Raw genomic sequence first — 25,464 nt, 5'->3', positions numbered from 1 at the left:
CCATCTTGACTTCTGAGACACTGTCACTCTGAGAGGCTCTTTTTATACCCAATCATGTTGCCAATTGACCTAATAAGTTGCAAATTGGTCCTCCAGCTGTTCCTTATATGTGCATTTAACTTTTCCAGCCTCTTATTGCTACCTGTCCCAACTTTTTTGGAATGTGTAGCTCTCATGAAATCCAAAATGAGCCAATATTTGGCATGACATTTCAAAATGTCTCACTTTCAACATTTGATATGTTATCTATATTCTATTGTGAATAAAATATAAGTTTATGAGATTTGTAAATTATTGCATTCCTTTTTTATTCACAATTTGTACAGTGTCCCAACTTTTTTGGAATCGGGTTTGTATGATGAAAGAATTTTCATTTTTGGGTGAACTATGCCTTTAATAATTTACATAATTGCTTACCAATATTTAATCATTTAATTAATTTGCGAATGAGAGGTACATCTCACATGAATATTTGAACTAGATGAGCGCCAACTTAAAGCTTATTCATTGCGAATGAATGTCTTTGATCACTGCAAAAGTCTTGCATCATTACAAACACAGCATCACATTATTCAGTACATCAGTTCCAGTGATTTATGTTTGAAGTCATTATAAAATAGCCAATATATGCTACTAATATGCATGCATCACAAGTATGTACCGGTTGAAACATTTCTATCATATCGAAGACATTGTTTAATATATTAAAAATAGATTGTTTCATTCGAGGCCATCATCCGAGGGATTTGCATAATTTATTGTTCCAATGGGACCCCCGACAAGCGTATCATATTTTGTCAGTGGTCTAAGCCTTGGCAAAAACCCATCATCAGCTATGGTATGAGGGTCAGCCCTTACATACGCGCTGCCACAATGCCATACTGAATTAATCTCTCATGCTGTCATTGCCTCTCTGAGCCAAAATCTGTGCAATGCTGGTGTGTATTAGTGTGTGATACATCAACTAAAATTGTCTCAGGATGGAGCCTTTCAGCAATTGCAGGTTTGCTGGGAGTCTGTTGTGGTTGTGGAGTCTGTTAATGCATGTGATGTTACAGCTGGTGGAACGCTTGTTTATTTAGTGTTGTTGACCAATTTCAGCTCCTTTCTACAGTACCCTAGATGCATCCCATTGTGATTCATACGCTTGGCTGCTGAAATGTAAATAAAACAGAGGCAGATGACCTTGATCAGAAGCAGACGAGAGTAGACTGATCAACTGAGAAATCAAATGAAGCTCAAAATATGGCATATTTTAAAATGCTGTTATTCTCCCCAGCCTTTGAGTGGAAGTGAATATAATGAGAATTGATTAATTCTGGATCAGTCATACAGGAGAACAGGAAGCTCATAAATTTCTCCGTGCCCCTGCCCCTTATGTTAACCTCACGCAATAAAATGAGATTGTATTATTACAAGGCGGCAATCAAAACCTTACGTAGCGCTGTTGCATGTTATTATCGGCATGACCAGAAAACCGCAGTGAGACATATACATGGCTTTTCTATTTATGACCAATTTCTCGCACTTCTGACCAGGTGATCCGTATCTTGAGATATGACCTGGAGGGCCATGAGTGGGTGTTTGATAGGCGCTTCATCATTGTCCCCTTATGTGACTTGGCCTCCCCGCTGCTTCACGGTGGAGGTCACCCTCCATATCATATTACTGGATGGGCTTCGGCATGGACATAACTGCCAGGGCAGACACGCATGAGCTCATTCGCTTTTCTTCCTCTTTTTTTTCTGATGGCCCTATTATACTTTATGAATAGGCCCGGTGATTCATACAGTACCTCCGCTTTATGAGTCTCTTAGGCGTGAGAGTTGAGTGACAGTTATTCACAGTGACAGACAGGCTCCAACCCTCTTGTATTTTCACGGGAGAGCCAGAATAATTAGCATGTTACCAGTAAACTGATGGGATTGTGTCTTGTGAAGTTGCATAAAATAGAGGGATTCTTTCTGCCATGTGATCTAGCTTCGTCTCAGGTCAAAGGTGAGCCATTTGTGTCTGCTGGCGATGAGAGAAGAGTGCATGACTCTCAGACCAGGCCTAATGGGAAAAATGAATGCAGAGGCAAATATCTTCAGATGCATGCATGCATGCATACACACGTTTTGCTTATCCAAGCTATGCCTTGTGGGAATTAATATAGAGTTCAGCCTGAAATAGAGAGCGTGAGATAGGATGAGTAGGATGCTAGCGTAGCAAGATTCACTCAAGGACATCCTGTTTCTCCTTATCACATAAAACGGTTGGGGATATTCTTAAGATAAAATCAAAACATTAAAAATTTTATCTTTGTACACCAAGGAAAAGTTATATTCCTAAAGATGCTTTTTGCTAAAGGTTGTTTGTCCTCAATGGATGAAAGTGTTATTTCTGAGGTGCGTTCTTAGGACCTTGAGGCTGGTTTTCATGGAAAAGTCAGTTTGTGGAGTTCATATTGTTGCTGTCTCAGCATGCCAAAGCATTCCCTTAGCACCCGTGGCAGCATTAGTGCCTCATGCATACAGATGGAGCTGCTTTCGCTTGGCCTGTTTACGCTCAGAACTGATTACCTGTAAACTAAAGCTAGTTTTGTGTTCACATAGGGTAAGTAATGACTGTTGAATTTGTGTTTATGTACACCACACATATGCTTATGTTTCATAACCATAGGCAATTCTCGTTGCGTCTTTTGCTAATGTAGATTTTTTATTAATCATCTAGTGGAACACATGTGGAAAGTGATGACCACTAAGACTAGTGATGAGCAGAAATTCTGACAATGAATGTCAATGGGGTCCAGAGTTGGTTTGGACTCTATTGACATTCATTGTAAAAATTGTATATAAAAAAAAAATAAATAAATAAAAAATCACAGCTGTTTTATTCAGTATTCTTTGGTGAATAGAAAGAACAGTATTTACTTGAAAAGTTATTTTTAGAAATTTAGAAATCTTTTGACGTTAACTTTTCTGCTCACCAGCCACTGTGGTTTAGTGGTTTTCCAAAGTTACTAGCCACTCAACATATTTTAATGGCCACAGTTTTGTCATTGATACAATGGGGAAAATTGCCATATATATATTTTGGTAACACTTTACAATAAGGTTCATTAGTTAACATAAACTAATAATGAACTGTACATATACAGCATTTATTAATCTTTGTTAATGTTAAAAAATCTTGTTAACATTAGTTAATGCACTGTGAACTAACTTGAACAAACAATGAACAACTGTGTTCATTAAGTAATGTTAACGAAGATTAGTAAATACTGTAACAAATATTTTGCTCATGGTTAGTTCATGTTAGTTAATACATTAACTAATGTTTAACTAATGAACCTTATTGTAAAGTGTTACCAATATTTTTAAAGGTGCCATCGAATTGAAAATTGAATTTACCTCGGCATAGTTGAATAACAAGAGACATACAGTGACATACAGTGAGTCTCAAACTCCATTGTTTCCTCCTTCTTGTGTAAAGCTCATTTGTTTAAAAGACCTCCGAAGAACAGGCGAATCTCAACATAACACCGACTGTTACGTAACAGTCGGGATCATTAATATGTACGCCCCCAATATTTGCATATGCCAGCCCATGATCGAGGCATTACACAAGGGCAGCCAGTATTAACGTCTGGATCTGTGCACAGCTGAATCATCAGACTAGGTAAGCAAGCAAGGACAACTGCATAAAATGGCTGATGGAGCAATAATAACTGACATGATCCATGATAACATGATATTTTTAGTGATATTTGTAAATTGTCTTTCTAAATGTTTCATTAGCATGTTGCTAATGTACTGTTAAATGTGGTTAAAGTTACCATCATTTCTTACTGTATTCACGGAGACGAGCCGTCGCTATTTTCATTTTTAAACACTTGCAGTCTGTATAATTCATAAACCACAACTTCATTCTTTATAAATCTCTCCAACAGTGTAGCATTAGCCGTTAGCCACGGAGCACTATCAAACTCATTCAGAATCAAATGTAAACATCCAAATAAATACCATACTTACGCGATTAGACATGCTGCATGACAAACACTTTGTAAAGATCCATTTTGAGGGTTATATTAGCATGTGTGAACTTTGTTTATGCAATGATAGAGTCGAATGCTCGGGAGGGGGCGGAGAGCGCGAGCAATTAAAGGGGCCGCAGCCTGAATCGGCGCATTTCTAATTATGCCTCAAAATAGGCAATTAAAAAAATTTATTAAAATAAATCAGTGGGGTATTTTGAGCTGCAACTTCACAGACACATTCAGGGGACACTTTAGACTTATATTACATCTTGTAAAAAAACGTTCGATGGCACCTTTAATATTATCTCTTAACTTGTCAGCAGGTATATTAGGCTGCTGTCACTTTAAAGTCTCCCTGTGGTGAAAATCAAGTTTTTAATGTTGTTTATATGTCTGTGTGGTGTTTTTAATGTGCTTTAAAATCCATATTGCAGGTTAAAAAATTTTTTCGAGATGAATATATAATCTTGTTCAGAAATACCATATAAAAGGTACTTGCAGGATTTAAAAATGTTTTGCAGGACATAAGGGCACAAATTTAGTAGATAAAGTGACGGTCTCTGAAAAAACCCGCTTTTTTTCAGTGTTGCGTCATTTTACGTCACGAGAGTCGTTCGCCAAGCTCTGTGTTGACTCAGTGCAGAGTAGGTTGATATTCAGTGACAGCGGTCATGAATCAGTTTGTTTTCGATAGTTTTTGTACTCTATTTGTCATCGTCATGGTAAATTATATTGTTTGTGGAGGCTGCACAAACTCCAGCCTGTCAGGACATCGAGTCTAGAGGTTTACTAACAAGAAAAACGACGGTGCTATCTTCCGTGCCTGGGTGTGTTTTGTGCAGGTGAATTGACGGGACTTCACTTCTGCATCTGCTTCGAAAAACACATTCATTATAGACCAGAGGATTATCATCCCGACGATATGGTGGAGTTCAACATTGTAATACTACTGTAAATGATTATATTAAATGAATAAACCTACACACGCGATGCTTCTTCACCGTTTTTACTTGAATCAGTTTCAACACTGATGAATACAAATTATGTACACATGCATACAGTCTCACACTCACACAAAACAGTTTTGAATTATGTGCTGGTAATGTAAATACTTCAATTTCATTCATGCCATGTATGTAAACGACTGTATACAAATACATTCATGTTCACACAACTACATAATCACGCCGTCATATGCATCCCTACACTATCAGTGATCGGCACGGAATAAACATATAACACAGAATTAACGAATAAAGGATAACAAGAAACACATACAGTAACACTACTTATGTTCGGCCGCCGGCAGAGATGCAGCTCAATGAAAACGTGAATTGGGTACCGTAAATCTTGGTTTTTGTTTTTTTTTTTTTTTTTTTACATTTGCTAACTAGTTACTAAATCAGTCCTGATGAGAAACCGCTATATCACGTAACATTAGTGTGGACGGATGTTAACGAGTGTGACTTAAGCCTGATCAAAGTTTCTGTTATTAGTAATCAATAACGTTGCTCCTAGATGACCAATACTAGCTTTGCTGTTGCCTAATACATGATAATAATCAGTACAATATTGTGATCTGAGAAGAGTGTTGCATATCGTTAGCTAACGTGTATCTATAAGCTAACACCGTCTAGTCCGTATTCTGTCTAATTCTGGCCTGTCGCTGCTCTCTTGTCCACATAGCAGGCTAACTGTATGGCTGTGGTTTATTATACGAGTATGAATAAACATTTACAATTTCCTCAGCGTCAGAACTGTCATTGCGTTCCATTGTTTTCCTATTGTTTATATTGATCGCACTCCCTCCAGTTACGTCACTTCCGATTTGGCATTTTTCAGATGCGGAAGTAAAATTTTCTCACAAAAAACGACTCCAGAAGCCTAAGTAGCGTATTTATACGTGTTTTTTCAAGAAAATCTATTTCCTACATTATTTTTCTATACATTGAATCACTAGCTCTAACCTGCAATATGCCTTTTAAGACAAACCATGTGCAAACTCATAAGTCAATACCACTGGTGAGTTTTTTTTTTTTTTTTTTTCTTTTTTTCTTTAAAGGTCCCGTTCTTCGTGATCCCATGTTTCAAACTTTAGTTAGTGTGTAATGTTGTTGTTGTTAGAGTATAAATAAAATCTGTAAAATTTTAAAGCTCAAAGTTCAATGCCAAGCGAGATATTTTATTTAACAGAAGTCGCCTACATCGAACGGCCAGTTTGGACTACATCCCTCTACTTCCTTCTTTAATGACGTCACTAAAACAGTTTTTTGACTAACCTCCGCCCACAGGAATACACAAGAGTTGCGTTTGTAGAGTGTGTTTGTCGCCATGTCGTCGAAACGCTGTTATTTTCATCCCGCAGTCCAATCACCGGGTCTGATTCCGGCTCAAATTGATAGGGTAAAATTAAAGACATGTTTACAATAACACTGAGCGCGTGCATCTCCACGTTATGGTAAGAGGCGTGACCTTTCCGGGCAAGGTTCGCTAAGCTGCTGTCGAATCACAACACAGGAACCGCTGGCACAATCAGAACTCGTTACGTATTTCTGAAGGAGGGACTTCATAGAACAAGGAAGTCATCAGCCCGTTTTTATGACAGTGGAAACAGCGGTATACAGATAAGTAAATTATGTGAAAAATACTGTGTTTTTTTACACGCGAAACATGAACACATGTTATATTGCACACTATAAACACAATCAAAGCTTCAAAAAACCACGAACAAAGGGACCTTTAAAACGGCAGTGAAAAAAAGATGGTCCCAAAAACACGGTTTGAAATTGCTGGTGTTTCTGACATCACAATCTACCTTGTAACCAATCATGTTTCCGTCAATGAGTGCATCTCTGAGCTGGTGTGAGTGCGTGGAGGCAGGGCTATTTTGCATATTCATAGAACCACGTATACTAAATGAGGCAAGGGTGTAGTTACATTCAAGCTATTTTAAGGCATGAAGACATTTTTTTCAAGGAAAAAAAAATGTTTAAATATGTCATTTTGATGATCAAAGATGAGTTTTAATTGCTAAAAGGATTGACTACAAGGGGACTTTAAGACCTGATGCACAGATCCATTATACTGTTACACAGTATACTATTACTGTTACTGTTGACATTTTAAGTGCAATAAGGGATATTGGGAGCGTTTTAGATATTTCAGTATCGATTTGTATCGAAAAATCAATATTTTTGACAAACGCTACATTGCACTTAGTTTAATATTTCAAATGTCTTTTTAAAAGACTACAACTACAATTGAAAAATGTATAGGCTATATTATATATTCAACCCACCAAAGTGGCTAGAAGGAGTGACTCCGTTACATGCCACTGCTGAAATCCACCCTCATTTGGCAGATTGGCAGGTGTTAATGCCAAACCCTGAATAAAAGCATTAATTTCTATCAAATAAATCTAAATTTACTGACCTCAGATATTGAACGGTAGTGTACAGTATTGTGCGTATCTACATAACAAACATATAATCTAAATCTAGAAGAAAAAAAAACAAGTAGCTACAACTTCAGAAAAAAAGGTGCTGCATACTTGATTGGACTGACTGACTGAAATCCGTGTTCCCTGCTTAACACGATTGACAAAATGGTAAAAGGGAGGGAATGAGAGAAAGTGGTTTGGCGTATGCTGCACGCATGACAAATAGTGTCTGCCAGGACAGTGTTCGCTTGGTGGCGTGAACGATGCAGGAGAGAGACAATTAGTCTGAAAAACATGCTGTGTATTGTTGAAAACAAGCTGAAAAGCAGTCAACAGTGAAAGCTGAGGCTTGTCACGTTGATGCTGGCAAGAATTCATTGTTGCATCTGAACAAGTGAGCATGTCACTCATTTTTTGAGAATAAACTCTCTGTAATGTTGTGACTAGCTAAGGTGGATGCATTCTCAATTTAAAGACTTAATTGACCTCGTTAAGAGTCCATGTCTCTCAAGAACGGAAGAAAGTTGTCGTCTTCATGCCGTCATACAAAATGACTATTGATTATGCTGTATGTCTTTGATAGCGGATTTCCTCATTCCAGGGAAAGAGAGATCATCCTTCAGCACTTTAGCACTAAGCGGATGTGCATATTTAGCAGCTCTGGTCCTGCGGGGCTGTGTAATGGTATGGTGTGCAACGCTGTGTTGTTGTTGTAGCTGCAGGAGCTATTGTGTTGCGTGATAAAAGCCCATAAATATATTTACATCCTGTTGGATGCATGATGCTTGTTGCATGCAAGACATACAAAACACATTCATCACAGCTTTGAATGATTTATGGATCGTTATTGCACTTCTAACAAGGGGAAATACTGCATGGACATCATGCTGCTGAGAGGATTAAAATAATAGCTATTTTTGCATTGATTCTTTTCTGCTCCATTTGAATTAATGCCACTTAGGCTTCAAGTATGTTTGTGTTTCAAAACGCGAGTTGCATGAGTGTAGAGTACTCTCGAGATATGTCAATATGGAACCTGGGTGGGAAATTGAAGTACTTCAAATGAATATATGAGCGGAATATTTCATCACCTTAGCTTCGAAGCACTATAAAGCCAAGGTCCAGCGCACCTCTCTGCCGCGTTCTGATGGAATTTCATCACCATGTTGGCTTGAGACGGACTTGACAGGTACCAAGTCAACTTTTTTTTTTCCAGTAACATTTTATTTTCTCTGTGACCTGGTGGTTCAAACAATGTTTTTGAATTTGAAATGAACATTGAAACCAAAAATGGTTGCTTTTGGTGCTAGAGGGACAATCTCTGAAATCTCTTCGGTGAGAGCTCTGTCCTTCAAATGAATCAATGTGAAAAAGCTGACTGTTTCCTACTCATGACTATGTCAGTCAGACGAGGCAGAAATGCTAAGTGAAAAAGAATAGAAAATATGCATTGACATCCTGGCTCCTCCAAATCCCAGCCTGCTTCTTAAGTTTTCGTGAAGCTAGGTCTGTGTTTGCAGACAGCTAGATAACACGCCGTTCTTGAGAGTGAGGTTGGCAGCAGGTCTCAGATTAGAAGATAGATGTGCACATCGTGTTGAATAAGGGAAGAATTCCAATAACAAGAGCCGTTCCTCAAACACAACAGCGTCTGCCATGATAAAACCCTTTATTTATATAAAGTTTAGAATTTCTGTTGCTGTTCACAGTGAAAGATTTTAGAGATTTTAAGATTTTATGAAGTTTGGATAGTTGTGGAGTGGTTAACACACTTTAATCACTAATGGTCAACATCAAAACTCACTAGAAACTGTTACTGCTTTCTTGTTGCTACACACATACAGTCATTATCTCACTGCAAAAATCCAAGAAAACTTTTGAACTTTGAACATAGTACTGTCCATATTGTTCAAGAAATAATTTCATCCTAAAATGAAAATCATTTACTCACCTTATTGACATTACAAACCTATATGATTTAGCCTATTCTTTACTCTTCTGTAGAATACAAAATTAGATGTTTTCCAGGACATCCTTGCTGCTCTTTTCCTTTCAAAGAAGTACATGGGACATTAGAATGGTGATTTCCAAAGATGACAAAAAGTAGAAGTTTTCTGTAGCCATATGATAACTTTGTGTTAGGAACAGAGGGAAATATGCAACATGTTCTCCAACCAGTACGCCTATATTGGTCGTTTGTCACTTCCCTGAAATACGACCCATAGGAGCGTTTAGTTAAGTTGCGCCCCTATCGACAACAGGACACTTTCATTTTAATGCATTGTTCTCTTTTATCTGCATCATATTTTGGTTTCGCGTAGCTCAATTGGCAGAGCATTGCAATATAACAATATGCAATCATGTGATCATGCGATCGTGGGTTCGATCCCAGGGAACGCAGGTGCTCATAAAGTGTATATGCCCTATAAATCACTAAGTGTAGGTTTAGGGATGGGGTGGGTGTAGTTGTTAATAAAATAATTAGTTTTGCTAAATGGAAATAGGACAAATGGTGTAAAGTCCACACATTGCATTTTTAAAATGAACACGCATTTTGATTGGTAATGACAGTCATGCGTCATTTCATGACGACAGATATAACACTGTCATTATTTTTACGCCAGCTAGAGGGTGCATGAGTCAGAAAAACGACCAAAAGGGTTGTTGTTTTTTTTTTTTTTTTTTTTGGAGGACAGCCTGGATATATCTAGTTACATAGATTTTTTTTTTAGTGCAATGTAGTTTATAATTTATCTGCCATAGCTTTAATATCTCATTCCATGGTTATTATAGTTTTACGTTTTCAATTTAGTTTCTGTTACTATTTATAAGTAATTCTAAAGTCTAGTGTTATTGCTACTGTATCTAGTGGCAATTTTGTTTTTAATGCAGGTGTGTTTTGGAGGGTCTCATGTTTTATAATATACCATATATCTATAACTAAAACTACAATGTTTGTAGTCATGAAAATGTTGTTTCAGTTTTTACAAGTTATTGCAACTTTTGTCAGCCAGTACTGTAGAGAGTTGAGTTTCTTGTAGAGTAAATGTCATTATTTCTGTTGTGTAAATGATGGATTTGTCCTCCGTCATTGTTGGTCCTCTGAGTCCAGTACTGCTCATGTCCCTGGGCTCTTTACACCCATATCTGTTGCTCTTCAGTCCTGGCTCTGTCTGAACATCCCCTCTGGTTGTCTAGGTCTGTGTCTCTTCCTGTGATGAGAGTGCAGCCTTTTCAAGGCCAGACAAACTAGTGTTTGCTATTTGTTTGCCCAGAGCAGCAACATCATTTTGGTAACCGAAAGCTACTTGCAGACACTTACTCTACAGCTTCTGGAAGGTTTTTGATAGTCAAAAGTCAAAAGTTTGGGGTCGGTAAGATTTTTTTAAAATTGATTTTGAAAGAATTAAAAGTGTAGAAGTATTGTGTGTCTTTAGAACTATTTAAAATATATGGTAAATAACTATTTAATAATATATTGAATGGTAGTGTATAGCTGCAGCAAAATGAATAAATAAATAAATAATTTGAACTTCCATTAATGATTAGTGGATCTGTATTTTTTTCCTTTATCGTGCACTCCATCTCCATCTTCTACATTCATCTCCTCGATCCTAATTTTAATCCTTAATTAAAGAGCCTGTAGTCCTTGTAAGTATTCTGTTGAGCTGCCAGAAATCTGTGGAGCAGAGCAGCACAAATTAGCCAACAGTATCTAATAGTTTACCCCCCTCCTGCTCCAATTCCCTTTCCTTCTCATCCTCCACTGTGAGAAAGTGAGTCGTGGTGGCAGGTGTCAGCTGAGAAAGCTGGCTGCTGATTGGCAGAGATGTTCTGATTGATTTTGAGTCGTTGAGCCCAATGCCAGATGTGAGATTCAAGATCAATGTCAAAAGCACTTATCTGCTGCTTCAATGAAACTGACGTCGCTACACTCTTTCTTACTAAATATTCTGTTTGTGTGAGAAAAACGTCACATTGCCCAAGTTAGATCCATTCCCCGTGTCTTTTTATATTGACATAGACAATTCTTTTTCCCCGTCATCACTGGTTTGTGAAAATCACATCCATGTCATTGAATACATACACAAAAAGCTCTCAAACTTTTTTTTTTTTTTTTTTTTTAATTAGTTTAAAATTGGCACAAAGCAATTTTCTGTCTTTGTGACATGTAATTTCACTCAGCTCCATCTTCCATCTGTGTGAAACTTTAAACTGTAAGTATTCCTGTTTAATCTTCTGCAGCGCATCTGTCGGCTTTTAAGGCTCACTACTGATTCTCTTCAGAGGTACATTTTTCCCACAGTTCCGCTGCATTATTCACAGTCAAGTTTCTCTTTGAGACACTGCGATGGAAGACCCGACTCTCTTCTTCACCGTGGGGGAACAAACTGTGCTTTGTGAAAGCAGCAGGGGGTTTAGTCGAAAGCAAAGACAATGTGAATTTGTCATGACTGTTTACAGCTGTTTTTTTTTTTATTAGTTTACTAAAACCACTCATGTAAGGAGCCAAGAGAGACAGATCAAGTTGTCTAGGCTGGAACACGGAGAACAGTCACAGTTTTCACCATGACTGAGACGACAGGATGTTGTGGTGCTCATTAATTCTACAATAATTGCCCAAAGAAGCTGCAGGCAACCCTCTGAAGAGCAGCAATTTGGACCCATCATTCTTGGCTTTGTTATCTGTAGGTTTGGGCTCGTTTGGAGGTCATCAGTCCATTATATTTTAAATAGAAAGTTTCAAGTTATTCTGATTGGCCTCCTGGGTGTTTAACCCTACGGGAACCTTCTTGAAAGGTTTTGACTAGTTCTTAGTTTAGAGAACAGCAGATTTTATTTTAACAAACTAGAAAACACTGCCACACACTTAAAAAGAAAAAGCTAATGCAACATTTTGTCAACTTAATTTGTCCGGTTTAATTGTGTGCAAACATTTTTATCATCTTTTATTTATCAGCCGTTGATATTGTTTAAAGGTGCCCTAGAACTTTTTTTTAAAAGATGTAATATAAGTCTAAGGTGTCCCCTGAATGTGTCTGTGAAGTTCCAGCTCAAAATACCTCATAGATTTTTTTTAAATTAATTTTTTAACTGCCTATTTTGGGGCATAATTAGAAATGAGCCGATTCAGGGTGTGTGGCCCTTTAAATCTGGTGCTCCACGCCCCAAGAGCTCGCGCTTGCCTTAAACAACATAAAAAAAGTTAAAACAACTAATATAACCCTCAAAATGGATCTTTACAAAGTGTTCGTCATGCAGCATGTCTAATCGCGCAAGTACATGTTTATTTTGATGTTTACATTGATTCTGAATGAGTTTGAGGCTATGCTCTGTGGCTAACGGCTAATGCTACACTGTTGGAGAGATTTATAAAGAATGAAGTTGTGTTTATGCATTATACAGACTGCAAGTGTTTAAAAAATGAAAATAACGACGGCTCTTATCTCCGTGAATACAGTAAGAAACGATGGTAACTTTAACCACATTTAACAGTACATTAGCAACATGCTAACGAAACATTTAGAAAGACAATTTACAAATATCACAAAAAATATCATGTTATCATGGATCATGTCAGTTATTATTGCTCCATCTGCCATTTTTTTTTTGCTATTGTCCTTGCTTGCTTACCTTGTCTATTGATTCAGCTGTGCACAGATCCAGACATTCTGCCCTTGTCTAATGCCTTTCATAATGTTGGGAACATGGGCTGGCATATGCAAATATTGGGGGCGTATACCCCGACTGTTACGTAACAGTCGGTGTTATGTTGAGATTCACCTGTTCTTTGGAGGTCTTTTAAACAAATGAGATTTATGTAAGAAAGGAGGAAACAATGGAGTTTGAGACTCACTGTATGTCATTTCCATGTACTGAACTCTTGTTATTTAACTATGCCAAGGTAAATAAAATTTTTGAATCTAGGGCACCTTTAATTGTAATTCCCTACTAAATTGAATATTATTTCTTGTATGCTACAAAATATTATCCATAGACATTTTTTAGTAAAAACATTTCAGATTTTTAAAAATTTTTTAAAGGTTTTATGTGGTAAAACAAGCATTATTATCACTTTATTATTCATATGATATTATATTTTATCATTATTATTAATAATTTTTTGGAAAAGACTCTCTTTCATTGTGTAAAAACTTTTCTTAATTTATTTTCTGAGCCCTGTGTTTGACTATTTAGAAACTATTTAGCTTTGCTATTATAGAAGATAAATGGCTGAAAGTTGTTTATGTCTCATCCTCTCAAGCTAAATATGTTTTGTCTATCTGCTCAGATGAGAGATTTGATTATTTAGACTTGGCTTCTTATTAGTATCCATTCATGACTTATTCTCTAAGATGGATGGCAGTGGCTTAAAAAATGAAAGGCAGAGATTGATCGCTCTCTAAGGACGGTTACATCAGATCATGTGCTCCATCTAATCTTCTCATGGTATCAAAGACATGTTTGAATCTCCCAAATCTCTTAAATTGATATCATATCAAGTTAATTCAGTATCACTGGGACATTACAGGACTTGGTTCTTTCTGTACAAACAGTATACTTACACCCATTAATGTGATTTAAAGCTGTATTACCTGATGCAAGGGACTCTCTGCAGTCTATTCCAGCAATAAAGGGCCAGCGGTCATTTGAGCAGGATGGGGCTGCTCAGTAATGGGGTATCATTTCCCTCTTGCTGCTGAGTGCATACCAGCCTTTATGTCTTCATTACAATAGACGGTTTTATTTTAGTGTAAAATCAATGACAGCTAACTGGCTTCTTAAAGAGAGGCCCGCAACCCCTGGGGCAGTGAAACTCTCTTAGTTTTTCTAAATCTCTCTATTTCTCTATCTCACCCTCTTTATTTATTTTTATCACTTGCATATGAAGAAGGTTATTAATGCTCCAGGAGAAAATAAACATGTTTTTTTTTAAGCTTTAGAATGTTAATCATTGTGTGTTGTTTTTTTTTTTTTTTCTTCTTCTGTACTTACCAACTTTATAAGTCTTGTTTTCTGTAATCTTCATCAGTATGCCATCCATGGACTCTATCTTAAACTATTCTAAAGCCACAGCTACTTGAAAATGTTCTGGGTTCAATACAAGTTAAGCTCTGTCAAGAGCTGCTGTGACTAATCTAAGTTGACTTGTCCTGCGGTGTGATATGCTCCAATTTTATATTCCATTTTACAAGTTTTTGATTATTTTATCATTACACTAATCATTAATATTTTAAAATATTTGTGACTGTGCTGGCAAAGGGAGTCAGAATGCGCACGGGCTAATTACGATCTACAGGCAAAACAAGTCAAAAATGTCAATTTTGGTCTATTTTGAGGTTTACACTAAAATGAGCTCATTAAGTCCTCATCTAGCAATCCAAATGCTTCAAATAGCAATTAAACATCTAAAAGTATCTTTATTTCTATCATATATGTTTTTTAAGAGGAGTACTTTTCCTTCATCCATTGGAAATCTGTTTTTCTCTGCTTTTTTTTCACCACCCGCTCTTCTCCTCAGCAACTTCCTCATTAGTTCAAGTTTGGTATCGTTTTAAAGCGCAGCATTCCAACTTTGAGAATATTCATAGCAGATTTTTGATGGCATGAGTCTGAACCAATGAAATGTGCTTTTCAAATTCATGCTGATGTAAACATATCGATCTTACTAACGGACACATCCAAAGCGCTCGCACAAAGACGCCTCAGACAGCGCGCAATTCCAATATACACACATAAACAGAATTATACTTCAAAATATTTAAGTAAAATATTGAAAAATAAGATATTTTGTTTTGATGAGGTGTGTGCCAAATTAGGTGTTATTAAAGGGATAGTTCACCCAAAAATGAAAATTTGATGTTTATCTGCTTACCCCCAGGGCATCCAAGATGTAGGTGATTTTGTTTCTTCAGTAGAACACAAATTATGATTTTTAACTCCAACCGTTGCCGTCTGTCAGTCTTATAATGCAAGTCAATGGTCACACAATCTATAAGAGTCAATAAACACGCACAGACAAATCCAAATTAAACCCTGCGGCTCGTGACAGCACATTGATGTCCTAAGACACGAAACGATCGGTTTGTGCGAGAAACCGAACAGTATTTATATAATTTTTACCTCTAATACACCAACTGCGTTCAGCATTCGATTGGTGAGGTCTGATCGCGCTCTGACAACGACAGTAATGTCTAGCTCTCATTGAAGTATATGCGCGAGACATCACTGCCGCTGTCAGAGCGTGATCAGACCTTACTAACCGAGTGCTGAACGCAGTTGGACATAATGGTGTATTAGAGGTAAAAAATGATATAAATACTGTTTGTTTTCTCGCACAAACCGATCATTTCGTCTCTTAGGACATCAATGTGCTGTCACGAGCCGCAGGGTTTCATTTGGATTCGTCTGTGCATGTTTATTGACTCTTATAAATTGTGTGACCATTGACTCGCATTATTTGACTGACAGACGGCAACGGTTGGAGTTAAAAATCATCATTTGTGTTCTACTGAAGAAACAAAGTCGCCTACATCTTGGATGCTCTTGGGGTAAGCAGATAAACATCAAATTTTCATTTTTGGGTGAACTATCCCTTTAACGGATTTTAAGGTATGGTTGCTAGGAGATTTTGTTTTGAAACTTGATTTTTCTCAAAGTTGACTTTAAAAGTGTAGCTCTGTCATATTCTTTTGTCGGATTTCAACAAATCATACATCATTTTGAAGGTTTTTTGAATAGTAATTGTGAATATAACAATAACATTTTTGAAAATTTCTGTCAAACCACAAGACCATTTAAAATGAACTAATGAAGGAAAAAGTTAAAATTCTTTGATAAACAGCATGTCACGTTAGGTAACTTGTTTTGAGGCTGGAAGATTTGTTTAGTGTCCTTCAAAAGCGCAACATGCACACCGTTTTGAGTTACTCCAGGGCTGCTTTGTCCTAATAAATCGTGAAGATGAGTGGGTCAGGATGATATAACCTCTCATTAAGGCTGGTTTGCTGGACACATGCATTTTGCCCCCTTTCTGAGGCAGAGCATGAAGGTTAATCGCTCTCTCACAGCGGACACGTACACACATAGGCGACCCGCATTCTGGAGGCCGTGTGAGTCACGTCCATCACTGGGCTGCAATAAGATTGAAGTTGCATGACTGTGTGTGAGTGAGCAGGTTTCTGCTGCGGTTGATAAAGTGGTCAGAGTGATGGATAAGTTTCTTGCTCAGCTCCTCTGCTTTCCTGAAGAACCCGTTCCATGGTTTCAATTACGCTGACCTTGAGTTTAAGCTATACGTGCCTCTCTGCAAACCCCATTAATCCAGTCGAATTGAGTCGCCTCTTAAAGCTCCAACCATCATGTTCGTTGACATAAAACTTTTAGAGCTATCTACTGTACCTCACCTCTTTAAAATTACATACTTGGTGTTCTCTTTATCCTGTGAGAAATGTGAGGTGAAAGTCAGTGTGTTTAACGATCAGTGTTTATTCCTCAGGGGCTCTGCTTAAGGCATACCAAGTTGGGTATGGCATTGTGAGACAGGCTTCCCATGATAAATGTCCTTTCGGAGACACTTTGTTTACTGGGGAGTCTGCAAACTGCCATGTCGCCTTTCAGCTCTGGCAGCAGCTTAGCGTTAGAGTTGTGCCGCTATAAATATAGCATTGCTTTTAAAACAAACACTCACCATATAGAGCATCAAACATGCACATCCACTCAAACCTTGAAGCACATTGACATACTTAGGCACATTTTGCATGTTTCTTCTAATCCAGTGAAGCACATCTGTTGAACATTTTGCTTTGACAGTGAGATGCAAGGCTTCTCCCACACATATTCAGTAGTCTAAAATGCTCACCAGCGCAAAGGCAGCATTGAAGCAGTGTCTAAGCCTCCAGCTTTAGCTTGAATTGTGACTGACACCTCCATCTCCATCGCTCATTCTTGTGGAAATTATAATATTCAGTAATCCTTATGAATATATTCCATATAGAGCATACTTTCTGTGTGAAAAACAAAGGCATATGATGTACATGTGCATACTATATACAAACCTTCTACGAACCCTCTAAATCACTTGCATATGTGACTAAATTTTCATGTTGGTTGACCAAATAATGTCTAACATTAGCCACTGGCTAATCAATTGTTAGATTTCACTCGCCAGTGTGTGTTAGAGGCTAAGTATAAGTTTAGCACAGACATGTTTTCACTCGCCAAACACTCTGACAGAGCGTTTGAGATTTTCGCTCTTCGTTAAGCAATCCGTAAAGCACACTTCAATTAATTTCATCTCAATGGGTGCGCAGTGCAGTGTATTTGACACACCGTGAACTCTAGTGTGAAGACGCCCACTGAGAGCGCTCAGTGTTACTCTCACACACGCAAAGAGCGAGAGAGCGCGAGAGTTTTACCTTCCATGCAGAATTGACGCGCTACATGTAAATGATATTCTTTGTTGTATTTCCCTGTCAAAATAACGGAGTTCATTCTGAATTATTCAGCCTTTAAAGTATTAGTCCACTTTCAAATACAATTTTCCTGATAATTTACTCACCCCCATGTCATCCAAGATGTCCATGTCTTTCTTTCTTCAGTCGAAAAGAAATGAAGGTTTTTGATGAAAACATTCCAGGATTATTCTCCTTATAGTGAACTTCAACGGCCTCCAAATGGTTGAAGGTCCAAAATTACAGTTTCAGTGCAGCTTCAAAGGGCTTTAAATGATACCAGAGGAGGAATAAGGGTCTTATCTAGCAAAACGATCGGTCATTTTCTAAAAAAAAATACAACTGTATATGCTTTATAAACACACGTTCGCCTTGCTTTCCGTATTCTTCAAAAAGCTTACGCTGTATGTCCTACGCCTTCCCTATTCTACTTACAGAAAAAAACGAAACTGGCGCTGCATTCGTTCCGTAAGTTGAATAGGGAAGGTGTAGGACTTCAATGGCTACCAATGGCTTGAAGGTCCAAATTGCAGTTTAAATGCAGCTTCAAAGGGCTCTACACGATCCCAGCCAAAGAATACTGAAGAAAGAAAGACATAAACATCTTGGATGACATGGGAGTGAGTAAAGGAAATTTGAATTTTGAAGTGAATATAGTCAATAAATATCTATCAGACTGGTGAGTAAACTAAAAAAAATGTACTAGCCAATGGTGATTCTATTGCAAAGGTTTGCATAGAGGGTTGAAACAAATAATGTCATTTTTATGTAGTTCAACTGCTGGGTAAATAACTGAAGCTGTTTTAAGCAGATCAGAAGGTTAAGAGAATCTACATTTTCCTGAAGTCACGTGATCATGCATTTTGCTCTAAATATAGCAACCTGGATGGATTTTGATTGGTGGCTCCCAGAATGAGTCTGTGTTTGAAATATTTCTGTCAACAATTCAACAGAAATGTAACAGGTCATTTCCCCTAAATATCTTGTTAAACTGAAGTGAAATGTACAGTTGTAGATATTCTCTCCTTGAATCATCACTCAATTAATCACTTAATTATCTCATTAACTCTGAATTTTTCTTTTTGTGTTTTTATATAGTTTTTTAAATTTACCTTTTCATTTACATATGCCCCGGTGACCTGGATGGAAATTTTATATGTAATTCTCTGTGCTGCCAGCCACATCAGCAGCGCTTACTGAATGCGACTTTCCACTTTATTTCAACCTAAGAGATTTGATATCTTTAAAATGCACAGTCATTGATTTTCTGATGTCTTCCTCTGTGTTTTTTTAAAGAGAGCTTAAAAATACTACAAACAGAAGAGCTCAGAAAGGATTCTTGGAGTGCTGAGCTCAGTTGGGTGTTAAATTATTAAGTCTGTCCAGTGAGTTGGTATAAGTTAGAACTGAAGCAAGAGGCCAGAATCTCCCAGTCTCTCTTTCTCTCATCCTTTTTTTTTTTCATCTGAGACTCATTTGAGAAGAACAAAGCCTCCATTTATGTCCCCCGTTGAGGCACACACTGCTAATGCACCATTATGAGGCACTCACCTTACCCCACTCACGTCCTTTTTCTAGGCTTTCAGGACTTTGCCGTAGCGCAGAGGACACTTTTTACTATCTTTCCCTTCACGCTGCACCTCGAACCCTGTCTTTTTTCACCATCTAATGTGTTCTCTCACATTCTGCCCCTGCGTTTCACCTCTGCTTCTTCCTCGATTTTTTGATGTGATGGCACAGGCTCCCGTTTCAATCACTAGAGAGGTTTTACAAATAAGGTAAATGAGTTAAAATTGCACACAGCCTGAAGGATGGTCAGAGGGGCCGCTAAGCATGGTCGATGTTTTCAGGCGTGCTCTGACTCCATGAGTGTTCGTGGATGTCTTAAGCAGTGCTGAGGCTGTAGGACCATGCCAATGCTAATGACCTTCAGTCACTGTTACACATATAAATTCTGTATGATGGATGGACACAAAATGGCTTAGTGATTTGAAAAACAGTGCTGTTAAATGGAGATTAGTTTGTTAGCTTAACCCTCAATTGTGCATTCCCATACAGAAATATAGTGCTCAGGCAAACTTATAGTGATAAATTTGCTCATATTTCAAATGCAAATGAGCTTTGTGGTATACTGTTGGAACATAATGTAACAAGAGAAAGAGAATATATAATGAGGGGTGAAAAAAGTAGGACAATGTTTTATCCTTTTGAAATTACTGGATTGTGAAAAATGGTCTCTTTATTATTTTTTTTATATAAATATATAAAAAAAAAAATTGATTTTAACCTGTATTTAACTGGATGTTGTAAATTGTGTTGTAAAGCGACCTTGAGCTTAGAAAGGTGCTATATAAATGAAAGATATTATTTATTATAGTCCTTTTATTTAATTTTATTTCATTGTTTTATTTCTATCAGAAGAAATAAAATATACTGTATATTTATATTATAACGCATTAAACTGATCAAAAGTGACAGACGTTACAAAAAAAAAATCTATTTCCAAAAAATGCTGTTTTTTTTTTTTTTTTACTTTATATTCACAAAGAATACAACCGTTTTTTTTAAACATTGATAATAAAATCCTGTTTTATTACAAATAAAATCATGTTTCATGAGCACCAGAGTAATGATGCTGAAAATTCCGCTCTGCCATTACAGGAATAAATTACATTTTTTAAACATATTAAAATAGAAAACAGTTATTTTAAATTGTAATAATATTTAATAATAGTATTACTGTTTTTACTGTAATTTTTGTTCAAATAAATGCAGCCTTAGTGAACACAAAAAGCTTATTTTAAAAACATTTTGAAAAAATCTTATCGACCCCACACTTTTAATTAGTAATGTGTAATAAAAATAATAAAAAAGGTAATTGGAATCATTCTCAAAAGGCTGATATGATCACATAATATATCTTGATTCTTTGCATTAAGGTCTTTGTATTGTCTATTCTTTTTTGATATTTTTCACACATATCTTGCCGCATATTCTGGACAAAAGTGATGCAAAGTGCACAAGAGAGATTGAAACTAACAACACAGCCAGATTTGCTCTCATTTTCGCCCGATTATGAAATCATGATCCCATCTCAATGTATTGAATTGAATTATAACATATTTATCATGACGTGTATTGATATCCCTCACAATCTCACTTTCATTTGCATCAAAATAAATAAATCTACTCTTAGGTTTATAGAGGCTGCTTCATTTCAGGTTATTTTACAATTTGCTGCTTCACAACATGGACACTGATACATCGAGTTCTCCGTGTTATATTAGCAAAGAGCCGTTTCTCACCACCCAGGGCATTAAAAATGGCCCTCACCCACAGGCTAAAGTGCTCCCTCACAAACAGAGCATCAGCGCCCACTTTTAACCTGCCAAGTGTGAGATACACACAAACTCTGTCTCTCACAGTGTTCTTTATCTCACCCATGGTGGGAAAGGTTCTCGGCAGAAGAGCGTGCTGATAATTTCAAGCACCATGACTGATGGAATTTGTTTTATTCAGTCTCTTACCCAAATTCCCTTCCTGTCCTCATGTTTGCTGCTTCAACTTTGAAGGCATTGTCAGGCAGTTCAGTTAACCACCTCATTTATGCTTGAAAGCGAATGAGAGCGTATGTAAAAGCGATTAATTATTTATTTCATCTAAAAAAAAATCAAGGATGCAACTGTCGGGTTTGCTCTTATCGCCATTGCGCCGCTGGTCGGTTGTCGAACATGCTAACGCTTCGACGACAAACACATTCACACTGGGAAGACACTCTTGATGCTTTTTGATTTGCCGTGGCGCCTGTCAATTTATCAGTGCTGGGTGCGATTCCTTATTCACGAGGAGATTGCTTTGAATATTTCAATAACAGCGAAGGAAATGTCAGCCGTTCCTTCCTCGTCATCTCTGCAGGCATCACTTTGTGCCCTTATCACAGATTGATGGGGAGAACTGCCTCTCCTCTCAGCATTGTCAATCAGAAGCCTCTATAAACACTACAAATACGCCACTGCAGTCACGCAGCTGGACCCTCGTGTCTGCACACAAATGTCAATGGACAGTCTGTGTTTTATCAAAATGATGGCGTGGCCCTCTAGGGAAAAAGTTTGCATGGTGTGTGTGCCTCCTAGAGGAGCCTATTAGCATTGAAAATTGTACTATTCTGCTGATTCTTTTTTTCCATTGGACCTCTGTAGACCTCAACGAAAAAGCATGAAATGCTTCTGCCTCAAACTTTCTTTTATGTCTGCATGGGATGGAAAGCTACATTTCAGGTAGTTTTTGTGGTACATAATGAATGTTGTTTTTCAAAACAACAGCTTTCTCGCTGAATCGATGTTCCAGAACGCATCAATATCTCATAATCTATTGTTTCTCTCTGCAGTTATGTGGCTGTGGGCTGCTGGGAGTTGGAATCTGGCTGTCTGTGTCTCAAGGCAGCTTCGCCACCTTCTCCCCCTCCTTCCCCTCCCTCTCTGCTGCCAACATGGTCATCGCCATAGGCGCCATCGTCATGGTGACAGGCTTCCTCGGTTGCCTGGGCGCCATCAAGGAAAACAAGTGCCTGCTTCTGAGCGTGAGTTATGCCACTCCTACACACTTTTACATTCCTGAAGTGTAAAAACACACTACCAGACCTGTTGCAAGTAGAAAAAGTATAATGCATTTAAGGTATTAAAAATATAATATTTTATAATCAGAGAATAATTTTAACCACAATAATAGTATGCATTATAATGTCAATTCATAGTTATGTGTTGGTGTGTAATGCATAAGAAATTGCATTAAAGCACATTAAGTAGATATAAGGTATGACAAAAATACAAATATTTTTGCAAAATGCACTCTAAACTGTATAATCGACTGTCAATTTACAATTTCCTATATGGCTGTGCTAGTTTCATGTCTCTTGTGTTGGTCTGCAGTCTCTTTCTTCTCACATAAAACAATCATTTCAGCCAAATCAACATTTCATGTCCTTTTATTTATTTATTTAGCGAGTAGCCGTGTAAAAAGAGGTATAATGTACAGTCAGCCAGTCATTATCCCAAAATAAACCCTGTCAGGAAGTGATGTGGACTATATTATGCCTTATGAGTACCTTTTATAATGCATTATACTTACAGGCTTAAAGTAAACTGTTACCAGAAAGGTTTGTTAATTATCTTCATTGCCAAATAAGTCTCCTCATTGCATTGAAGGCTTTTAGTTCAGAACTAGAGTTAAACCACATCCCTCTCTATTTTCCCCGTTTGACTGCCTTTGTTCTTTCCTTTTGACTTTACTCTCATTCTCACTTTCTCTCTTTTCACCACCACCAATCATTCTGCTAATGGTGTTACACAGTCTAATTGAAAAAGGTTGTCGTTCAACGTGCTTTTCTGTCATTTACAGCAGTGTTTTCCAACCCTGTTCCTGGAGGCACACCAGCACTAAACTTTTTCAAACTCTTCCTAATGAAACACAACTGATTCAACTCATCAGCTCATTAATAGAGACTCCAATACCAGAAATAAATGGGTCAGAAAAAGGAGACATCCAAAATGTTGGTTGCACTGTTGGTGTGCCTCTTGGAACAGGGTTGGAAAACACTGATTTACAGGAATGAATATTATATCCATCACAATGTCAATTTGTTTTATTTTGGAACATTGAATACTGTGTAATCTGCTTGTGGACATCCACACATGATTCCAAATAAGCATCATTTTGTTCATGATTTTATTTACTGTAATTAAAGGCACAATATGTAGGATTTTTGCATTAAAATATCCAAAAAACACTAGAACTTGTTCACTTGTCTACTTACATTATCCCAAATGTTTCCAACAATGTTTAAATCCAGAGAAATTTGCAAATTTAAACAGTATAACGTCCCTCCTCATTGCATTGTCCGCGTTATCCTCGGTTTCCGCTTGCCGTGGAATCCATGGCAACACAGTGAGTCTCATGAAAAAAATGCGGAAGTAGTAGTTGTAGCATCTAGCACACCACTCTGTTGTTGTTTCGGACAGTCGTTATGGACCACAATTATTCGTTAGTGTTGCAGCAGGTTCTGTCGCCAAAGATAACTTCAAGAAATGTAAGCGTACGGGTGAGTAAAATGACCCAAGAAGAGTTTTAGATGAGAAGAGAAATAAAACGGTGTGGCATTTCCTTACACTGTTTAACAAGTCTGGTGAACAAGTCTATGGCAGTGTAATTAAATACATTTTAGGGCTTTTCACACTGCACTTAACCCCTGGTTATCGTCGTTCTAAACACCGCTTTTAACCCCGGGTAAAGGAAAGTTTCACACTTGTAATTTAGAAGCAGGGTTAGCACCGCTTTTGCAGTGTTAACCCTGCATTGTGGTGCCAAAAGCGTGCATCATATTCACATGCTTTAGACAGTCACAGAAACACTAAGAATTGTATATAAACAGTAAATTTGTCGTTTGAGAGGAAAAATGTCAAATGCTGACAGAAAACGTGACAATTTGAGTGAAGAAGAGGCCGTTTCATTCTTACCTTTATAGTCCGAAATGTCCATTCAGTAAAAACTTGATTGTACAGTTGGCAATACAGGATGTGCAATGCTAGAGCTATGTAAACAGGTCGTGTGCTACCTTTAGACAATCAATGACACTGACACCGCAAATATGCAAATAAGAACGTTAATCCAGGGTTTAGGAATGTACAATGTGAAACGTCAGCTAATGAATACCCAGGATTAATTGTTAACCCTGGTAAATTATGGGCAGTGTTCCATTTACTGGGGTTTAGAATGACCCAGGGTTAACTATTTCAAGTGTGAAAGGCCTTTATGCATAAGTAGCTGTGGGTACGTTTAAATGTACTTTAAGTATGATTGTTTTGAACACGTAAAACTGTGCTATGTTACCCCACCATTTATTTCAACAAATAAAGTAACATGTATGTGTAGTAATGTAGCATTAAAGGTGCCCTAGAACTTTTTTTAAAAAGATGTAATATAAGTCTAAGGTGTCCCCTGAATGTGTCTGTGAAGTTTCAGCTCAAAATACCCCATAGATTTTTTTTTTATTCATTTTTTTAACTGCCTATTTTGGGGCATCATTATAAATGAGCCGATTCAGGGCTACTGGCCCTTTAATTCTCGTGCTCACGCCCACGGAGCTCGCGCTTGCCTTGAACAGTGCATAAACAAAGTTTACACAGCTAATATAACCCTCAAATGGATCTTTACAAAGTGTTCGTCATGCATGCGGCATGCATGCGTCTGATTATGTGAGTATTGTATACTGTTATATTGTTTACATTTGATTCTGAATTAATTTGAGGCTGTGCTCCGTGGCTAACGGCTAATGCTACACTGTTGGAGAGATTTATAAAGAATGAAGTTGTGTTTATGCATTATACAGACTGCAAGTGTTTTAAAATGAAAATAGCGACGGCTCTCTTGTCTCCGTGAATACAGTAAGAAACGATGGTAACTTTAACCACATTTAACAGTACATTAGCAACATGCTAACGAAACATTTAGAAAGACAATTTACAAATATCACTAAAAATATCATGATATCATGG

General features: G+C 37.4%; 1 protein-coding gene across 5 annotated transcripts in view; it reads left to right on the top strand.

Annotated features, from left to right (window-relative positions):
- The window catches only part of tspan9a (tetraspanin 9a), a 264,441-nt gene that overhangs the window by 210,229 nt on the left and 28,748 nt on the right, over nt 1-25,464 (top strand). For all 5 annotated transcript variants that reach the window (XM_048169302.1, XM_048169301.1, XM_048169304.1 and 2 more), the window contains one exon: nt 22,302-22,493. In XM_048169302.1, the coding sequence (XP_048025259.1) occupies nt 22,302-22,493 (192 nt within the window). The remainder of the gene's footprint in view (nt 1-22,301; nt 22,494-25,464) is intronic.

Source organism: Megalobrama amblycephala, linkage group LG19 (assembly GCF_018812025.1).
Source record: "Megalobrama amblycephala isolate DHTTF-2021 linkage group LG19, ASM1881202v1, whole genome shotgun sequence".
NCBI classification, from domain to species: domain Eukaryota; kingdom Metazoa; phylum Chordata; class Actinopteri; order Cypriniformes; family Xenocyprididae; genus Megalobrama; species Megalobrama amblycephala.
Note: the sequence above shows the minus strand (reverse complement) of the source record. Positions and strands in the feature narration are given on the sequence as shown.